Source organism: Canis lupus, chromosome X (genome assembly GCF_011100685.1).
Source record: "Canis lupus familiaris isolate Mischka breed German Shepherd chromosome X, alternate assembly UU_Cfam_GSD_1.0, whole genome shotgun sequence".
NCBI lineage: Eukaryota > Metazoa > Chordata > Mammalia > Carnivora > Canidae > Canis > Canis lupus.
Genome location: NC_049260.1, coordinates 35,235,179 through 35,243,982, shown reverse-complemented (window position 1 = coordinate 35,243,982; position 8,804 = coordinate 35,235,179). Strand labels below are relative to the sequence as shown.

Genomic DNA, 8,804 nt, shown 5'->3' with positions numbered 1-8,804 from the left:
CACAGAGAGAGAGGCAGAGACACAGGCAGAGCGAGAAGCAGGCTCCATGCAGGGAGCCCGACGTGGGACTCGATCCTGGGACTCCAGGATCACACCTTAAGCCAAAGGCAGACGCTCAACTGCTGAGCCACCCAGGCGTCCCCTTTTTTTTTTTTTTTTTGCTTTTCTACTTTTGACAAGATTTTCCATCTGGTAGATTTATTGTCATATCCCCTTCAAAACAGAGAAGATACTTACCATATTTTAAAGATTATAGGTTGCCCAAAAAAATAAAGATTATAGGTTGCCACTGAAAGAAAAAGTTTACACAGTTACTGTACACCAAGGTTGAAGAACTGTCCTGCATGGAAAATATACTTAGAAATCATGTGAATAAAAGCCAAAGAAAACATTATTGTGTTAAGGAAAGATTAAAGTCCTCATAATGTACCATCTAAATATGGACATTCATTCTTCTTGGAGTCTCTTAGGTGTAGGGAGTTCTTCTGCCCATTTCACTCATTATACTGTGTCTCTACCCAACAATATTCATTAAAGCAAACAGATCCTTTTCTGAGAGGTCTTTTTTTTTTTTTTTCTGAGGAGGTCTTAAAGAAATTGTGGAGGGATCCCTGGGTGGCGCAGCGGTTTGGCGCCTGCCTTTGGCTCAGGGCACGATCCTGGAGACCCAGGATCGAATCCCACGTCAGGCTCCCGGTGCATGGAGCCTGCTTCTCCCTCTGCCTATGTCTCTGCCTCTTCTCTCTCTCTGTGTGACTATCATAAATAAATTTAAAAAAAAAATAAATTGTGGACACATAAGCAAACTTTTGGCATTAAAACAAGTTAACACATACATAGCCTTTAGTAATGTATATTAAGCATATTTTCTTGGACTAGTGACAAGAGAAGATGAACATCTTGTTAACAATGTCAAAAATTTTAAAATTCAGTGTCCAAGCAATTCCTAACAATGTTTCTGTAGCTTTAAGCTCTAAACAGTATAGAATTTATGCAACTGCTTTAAAGAATTCAAGCTTGGTTACACCCAAGCAGGTTAAACTGTATATATGGAAAGTAAATTATAAGTAGAGAATTAAAAGAGGCCTTCCTGTTTTCTTATAGCCTTGAAAATTGACAAACTCTTTGAGGACAGTTCTAGAATATTAAACATTAGGTCACCACAGATGTTGGGAAACTTAACCATACAAGCAGATTTAAAATACTCAAGATGACTTTGTAGTGTTTAGTACAGTTCAGTTCCTAGGTAAGGCGCGAGACAATATTTAATCACATCAATTGACCTAGAAAACAAATGCAAATAGATATGAATACAATCTCCAAAATCTTTTTAAGTGAACATTAACCATTTATTCAAAGTTATACAACAATTCGAAGGATTAAAGCCTTGTGACATAAAGCCATTTCGAATAGTTTCAGGTCTCAGCTGAGCAAGGGAGAGTGAGAGGAAGTGAGAAGCCGAATTTGGGCAGCGAGACAGTAAAAAGGGTGGACTCAACAGCAGCCTCCCCCGCCCTGCTGTCCTCCGTGATGGCCTACATGTATGGCATTAGTAGCAGCAGCGTGCTGAAGGCCAATTTTAACACCATTTGCCTCGTTGTTAATGTCAAGGACTCCTTCTTGGATTTTCTCATAGATTTCTTTTGCTGTATTAATAAATGCCTCTTCTACATTGGAGGCAGTCTTAGCAGAAGTTTCCATGAAGATAAGTCCATGTTCTCGTGCAAAAGCTTCCCCTTCCTCTTTGTTTACTTCCCTTCTAGATTCTAAATCACTTTTATTGCCAATAAGCATAATGACCATGTTGGAATTGGAATAATGGCGGGCATCTTCCAACCAGGTTGTCAAGTGGTTGAATGTATCTCTCCTTGTGATATCATACACTAGTAACGCCCCTGCCGCGCCTCTGTAATATGACCTCGTGATGGAACGAAAGGACTCTTGCCCTGCCGTATCCCATATCTGAAGTTTTATCCGTTTCCCATCGATAGTTATCATTCGAGCGCCAAACTCTACACCGATAGTCAGGTCATGCACTGGCTGAAACCTCTTGTCCGTAAACTGCAGCAATAAGCATGATTTACCAACACCCGTGTCGCCGATGATGATGTACTTGAAGAGATAGGCGTAGGCCATGGCGTTCGGTGTCTGGGCACACGGCTCCTCCTCCGGCCCCTGCTCCTCCTCCTTCTCCGAGCCCCTCACCCTGGCGCCGCTCTCTGCCTGGAAACACCAGGCCCCGCCCACCGCAGCCGTCGCGGTCAGCCGCCGGGAGTCAGGGGCCGACCGAGCTCAGTCGAACAATCTGCATTTGAAATCTTTAACAAAAGTAGAGTTTAAGTGCTCTTCCCCCCGTACACCACTCTGGAACTTCCCACATCCTCCAGAGGCAGGAGATCTGAGGTCATACCCTACAGTGTAGCCTCTGTGGCAGGAACAATGGCCTTACACCCACAGCCCCGCCCTTCTCTTTCCCCACCTCATTCAACCTGACTTAAGTCCTTAGCACCCACAGGATAACCAGGGGGACACTGTGGCCTAAAACTGTTGACCACTGACCCTCACCCCCAACCCTAACTAGCTTTCAACACAGGGTCATAGGCTTACCCGTTTTACGGACTGCCATTTCCTCCTTTTTTAGGCATGAAGAAGAAAGGCAGCGATGGTGATTTCGTCGTTTTAATTTTCTATTTACCTAGAATTCAGAGTTCGGGGCAACTGACTTCAGAGTTGTTTATCCTGTTTCCATGGTAATTATAATCGCTCTCCAATCACCAAGAGATTCTAGGTTCTCTTAAAAAGTACTTTTGAGGGCAGCCCGGGTGGCTCAACAGTTTAGCGCCTCCTTCAGCCCAGGGGGTGATCTCGGAAACCTGGGATGGAGTCCCGTGATCCTGGAAACCTGGGATCGAGTCCCACGTGGGGCTCCCTCCATGGAGCCTGCTTCTCCCTCTGCCCCTCTGTGTCTCTCATAAATAAATAAAAATTGTTTTTAAAAAGTACTTTTGAAAAGTCTAACCTGTATTTCACTGAATTCGTTTAAACCCCTCCGAGGTAGTTCCCTCAGTAGAAATAGCTCCCGACTTATTTTTCCCGTAAAGAGATTAATGTCTATACCAAGTTTTCAAAATCATGTATAACACTAAGCACCATTATTTGGTCTGGAGGCCCGAAACAAGTAAAGAAACAAGTAACGAAACGCGATCTCAGGGGCATTTTCATTCAGTTTTCCTCCCCTGTAAAAACTAACCCTCGAGGTGCCGGTCCCGTGAAGAGGAAAACCAGCCAATCTACCCTCACCTAAATAAGTTTCTTTCCAGGTGACGAAATAAACAACACTCTACACCTTCAGTTCTGTGCTATTTTCTATTTCTTAATAAGCAAACTGCAGGTTTAAATCAGAGTCGCACTGTTTCTTTGTTTTTGTTTTTTATTAGACTCAAAACCAAACTTCATTGGTCTTTTCTTCAGGGAGGACAATAGGTCAGGGCTTGCAAGCTGCCGAGATTTGATAGGGCCTTCTCAGCCAGATTTCGGGGACCACAGGTTGGGGCTGGCGGCGGGCTGTCTAGCAGAAGTCATCATCCTCAAAGTTGCTAACAGCCATAGGGTCGCTGGGTGAGACCGGCGGTGGCGGCAGCAGAGTCCCCGCCGTACTGGTGAATTAGGTAGCGGCTCACCTGCACACTCTGCACCACCACGTTGGTGCTATGGCACGCCAGCAGCAGCAAGTTTCGAGGCTGTACACGGTAGGCGAAACGCATGAATGCCATTGAGTAGAAGATGAGTGCTGTCGTCATAGGGCCACTGATTATGGTAGGCGATGCGTTCATGTCCTTAATGGCGGCCAGCGGTAGGCCCCAGTTGGCCAGGGGACCCCAGAAGTGCGTGCTGGTCACGTAGTCCCGGAACTCCTTGGTCTTCATATAGTCTCTCGCCCTCTGCCACAGTCCCGCCACCATCGCCATGATCGCTCAGCTGTGGGAGTGACAACAAAATAACAGGCAGCCTATGATGACGTGGGACGCCGGGCCTACCCCGCGCAGCGTGGGCCCACCGGCCCTTGGCTTCCCGCCTTCGCACCTTCGCGTGGCTGCCATAAAGCGCTCCACACAGCGTGTGCTGCTGTCGTTGCGTGCCTGTGGGCGCAGGAGGCGTAAGCACTCCCCCACGCCTTCGCGTGACTGCCGTAAAGTGCATCGGACAGGCACGTACTGCTGTCAGGTGAGCCTCTGGGCGAGAGGCACGGCCTCGCCGTCACGCTTGAGTAGGGCTGCGGTAGAGGGTGCAGAGCCTGAGTGCTCTCCTGTGTGCGCGTACGTCTGTTTCTCTAGCAAAAGTGAAGCCACATCCTCGTCTTTCACTCGCCGTTGTGCTGAGACCACGGTAAGACTCTCAGGGCCCCATGCACCACCAGGGAGGTGAGTGTCCAGCTATGTGTTTCTCCTTAACTAGCCAAAGGGAAATTTGCTTGTTTTGCCCAGTCTGTGGACTGTGTTGATAGGAAATCCTACAACCAGGTCCACAAAGTTAGTCCTTATACAGTTTTCCTGAGTGTTGCAGATATAGTGACACTTCACCCCTAGATATTTCCGTATCTGACTCTTAGTAAGGACATTCTCCTCCTTAACCACAGTACAGTAATCCACTCAGATACTTAACATTAGGTACACTACTATTTAATATGTAGTGCATACTTAAGTTTTATAGTTTCATAGCTGTTTTTTTTTTTCTTTCTTGTTGGAAAGGGGAGATCCAATCAAGATTCACATTTAGTTACCTCTTTTCGATTGACTCCCTTAACCTAGAGGAGCTCCTTCCCCCTTTTTTTGTCTTTCATGACACTGACATTTTTAAAGAATATAAGTCAATGTTTTTTCACAATATCCTTAATTTGGATTTATGTGTTTTCTCACAATTAGTTTATTTTTTAAATATTTATTTATTTATGATAGACATAGAGAGTATTTTTTAAATATTTATTTATTTATGATAGACATAGAGAGAGAGAGAGGCAGAGACACAGGAGGAGGGAGAAGCAGGCTCCACGCCAGGAGCCCGACGCGGGACTCGATCCCGGGACTACAGGATCGCACCCCGGGCCAAAGGCAGGCTCCAAACCACTGAGCCACCCAGGGATTCCCTCATAATTAGATTTAGATTAAACACTTCAGGGCAAGAACACTACACATGTGATGGTCTGTCCTTAGTGCATCACAGTGGAAGAAGGCACATGATGTCACTGTTACAATATCATTGGTGATATTAAGTTTGATTATTTGTTTTGTTTTTATTTTTGTCTTTTAAGTTTGATTATTTGGTTAAGGCTTTGTCTACCACGTTTCTCCCCCTCTGTAATCAACAAAAAATCCAAGAGGAGTTCTACTCCAACAGTCTTTCACCTAACAGTTAATATCCATTGATGAAAATTCTTTAAGATTTTATTTATGTATTTGAAATGCAGAGCACCAGTGGAGTAAGGGGCAGAGGGAGAAGCAGGCTCCCTGCTTGATCCCAGGATCCCGAGATCATGACCTGAGCCAAAGGCAGATGCTTAACCAACTGAGCCTCCCAGATAACCCCCATTGATGAAAATTCTTAATGACAAACTGATGGTTATTTTCCAAGTGTTTCCTATTGAAAATAATACCTGTTGAAAAGTAATTAAATATACATTGAGGTACTAATACTTTAGTGACTTATAAACAAGGCCATGGTATCTTTAAAAATTAATACATTCATTATCTTTTGTTTATTTACATCCCAAATATTTTGTAAATGTAGCTTAAAATATATAGTTTAGCCATTGCTCAAAAGGAAGCAGCATAAGTTTTAGATAACCTTTTTAAAATGCTGGGCTTCCAAATATGGAGGGCTAATATACTAGAGTAAATTAGTTCAGTATAAGTTTGAATTAATAAATCAGCAACCATGAATTGAATGACATTTTAGGGCTACATCATCAGATGTTTCATTGTCCTAAAAATGTAAATTACCACTCCTTGTCTGCAAAAATCTTTCAGTAGATCATCTACTTAGGTTGTTACTTCATTTTGATTACCTGTTGCTGTGTAATAAATCACCCCAGAACTTAGTAGTAGCTTACAACAACAGTCCTTTATTTTACCCATGAATTTGCAATTTGAGTGGGACTCAATAAGCTGTCCTTACCACCAACTGGGGCAGCTCAGTTTGGGACTGGAAGACCCACTTTCAAAATGGCTCACTAACATGGCTGGCAAGTTAATACTGGTTGTTGGCTGGTTGCTCAGCTGGTCTGTTCCTTTCCTCAAGCTGCTTGTACTTCCTCAGAGTATGGTGGCCACGCTCCAAAAATAACATAACGGGAGAATCAAATAGGAGCTATGTGGTAGGCACAATTTTACCCCCAGTGACCCTTGCCCCCTGAGTTGGGTGAGACCTACGAATATGATTAGATTTAACTCTCACGATTGTGTGACAAAAGGGATTTTGCAGGTGTAAGTAAGTTCCCAAATTAGTTGACCTTAAGATAGGGAGATTCTATATGTGGGCCTGATCTAATCACTGAAGTCGTTTAAATCTGGGTCCATTCTAAAAGCCAGAAACAGAGGATGTCAGAGATTTGAAGTGTTCAAGGGATTTGATGTGAGGGAGATTATTTACAGTTGGCTTTGAGGGTGGAGTTGGACATGTTAGCAAGGAATTTTGGGGGAACTTTTAGGAGCTGAGCGCAGCTTCTGCTGATAGCCAGCAAGGAGAGGCAGACCTCAAGTCCTGCTGTCACAAAGAACTGCATTCTGCCAACAACGTGAATAAGCTTGGAAGTGGATTTTCCCCTAGATGCCCCCAGGCAACTCAGTCCAGCCAACACCTTCAATTCAACCTGGTGACTCCCAGAGCAGAGAAACCACCCATGCTGTGCCTAGAATTCTGACCTATGGACTGAGCTAACAATAGCAGATACTGTTTTAAGTCACTGAGTATGTGGTCATCTGTTGTGTCACAATAGGAAAACGGTATCAGCTAGATTGGCTTTTGTGATCTAGCCTCAGAAGTCACATAACATCACTTTCTCCAATCACAAGCCCACTCAAAGTCAATGAGAGGACACAGACCCATCTCTTAAAGGCAGGAGTGTCAGAGTCACACTTTAAGAAAAGCATATGGGATGGGAAATAGCGTGGCCCCTTTGGAAAATAACAGTTTACCATATTACTTAACTTGAAATCACATAGTTCTGGACCATTGGAGTTGAAAGGATCTCACGGGTTATCTGTAAAATGGGGGTAGTGGTCCCTACCTCACAGCACTATTGTGAGATTTCAGTGTATTAATCTTTGTTTGGTGCTTAGTCTAGGGCCTGGCATATAATATGTGCTCAGTACATTTCTATTATCATTGTCATCCACTCCAACCCCTCATTTTATAAATAAGGCATGAAGCCTTTAAGACATCATGTTATTTGCCATGATGACATAGTGAATTTGCAGTACACCAGTATTAAGATTTCCTATTTCTCACATCAGTCCTCTACACAAATCATTTTAACATCTGATGTGTTTCTGTCTTTCCACCTATGTTGTAAGTTCCCTCAGACCAGGGAAAATATCACCAAAGGAAACATTCCTTCTCCCCAGGAGCCTCTTTTAATGTGCCGACTGGACCTGGTCCAAATTGAACAAGACAAGGTCTACCTTTCAGTAGGGATTTTACAGCCAGAGAAATGGAGGTACAGACAATGTGTGACTTTCCTGGTTGGTTCCAGGCCAGTAGATGCTGGCTGAATACAGTCTTTGTATAAGGTTTGTGCCTGGTAGATATTTGTTGGTATTTAGAGTTGCAATAAATGGCCCCAGAGGAAGGTAAGGCATGGTCATAGAGCTTGGCCAGCACATGAAGAGAAACTGGAGTGGGTATACGGGGCTAGGAATGAGCAAAGCTATAAGAATCCAACTTGCCTGAAACAAAGATAGTGACAAAAGAATTTTAGGCTTAGAGAACATAAGTAATATTACTTCACCCAAGTTTGGCTGCCTGCTGCCTGGAAGGCTAGTACTCAAGAGATGAATGTTGATTAGAAAGGAATATGAGCTCTATTCAGGTGGCTGGCCACCCGGGGAGAAGGTAGACTCTTGTCCAAAAGCCGACTTTGGGGGCACCTGAGTGGGTCATTGGTTGAGCATCTGCCTTTGGCTTAGGTCATGATCCTGGGGTCCTGGGCTCAAGTCCTACATTGAACTCCGTGCATGGAGCCTCTCCCTCTGCCTATGTCTCTGTCTCTCTCTGTGTGTCTCTCATGAATAAATAAATTCTTTAAAAAAAAAAACGAACAACCCGACTCTGAGGTTTCTGCCTGGCCCAGAGATTTTTAAAGGGGTTTATTTTTTTTTTCTTCTTTTTTTTTTAAATTTATTTTTTATTGGTGTTCAATTTACTAACATACAGAATAACCCCCAGTGCCCATCACCCATTCACTCCCACCCCCCGCCCTCCTCCCCTTCTACCACCCCTAGTTCGTTTCCCAGAGTTAGCAGTCTTTACGTTCTGTCTCCCTTTCTGATATTTCCCACACATTTCTTCTCCCTTCCCTTATATTCCCTTTCACTATTATTTATATTCCCCAAATGAATGAGAACATATGTTTGTCCTTCTCCGACTGACTTACTTCACTCAGCATAATACCCTCCAGTTCCATCTACGTTGAAGCAAATGGTGGGTATTTGTCATTTCTAATAGCTGAGTACTATTCCATTGTATACATAAACCACATCTTCTTTATCCATTCATCTTTCGTTGGACACCGAGGCTCCTTCCACAGTTTG

General features: G+C 43.8%; 2 protein-coding genes across 2 annotated transcripts; both read right to left on the bottom strand.

The window, feature by feature from the left end:
• Window positions 1-1,327: 1,327 nt before the first annotated feature.
• LOC100683203 (ras-related protein Rab-2A-like) lies at window positions 1,328-2,841 on the bottom strand. Its single transcript, XM_038587192.1, has 2 exons — window positions 2,608-2,841; window positions 1,328-2,318 (listed from the first exon to the last, which is right to left on the bottom strand). The coding sequence occupies exon 2, from the start codon at window positions 2,134-2,136 to the stop codon at window positions 1,495-1,497; it is 642 nt and encodes a 213-aa protein (XP_038443120.1). The 5' UTR covers window positions 2,137-2,318; window positions 2,608-2,841; the 3' UTR covers window positions 1,328-1,494.
• Window positions 2,842-3,013: 172 nt separating this feature from the next.
• On the bottom strand, window positions 3,014-4,221 carry MPC1L (mitochondrial pyruvate carrier 1 like). The gene is made up of 2 exons (XM_038587193.1): window positions 4,084-4,221; window positions 3,014-3,978 (listed from the first exon to the last, which is right to left on the bottom strand). The coding sequence occupies exon 2, from the start codon at window positions 3,966-3,968 to the stop codon at window positions 3,597-3,599; it is 372 nt and encodes a 123-aa protein (XP_038443121.1). The 5' UTR covers window positions 3,969-3,978; window positions 4,084-4,221; the 3' UTR covers window positions 3,014-3,596.
• Between the last annotated feature and the right edge of the window lie 4,583 nt (window positions 4,222-8,804).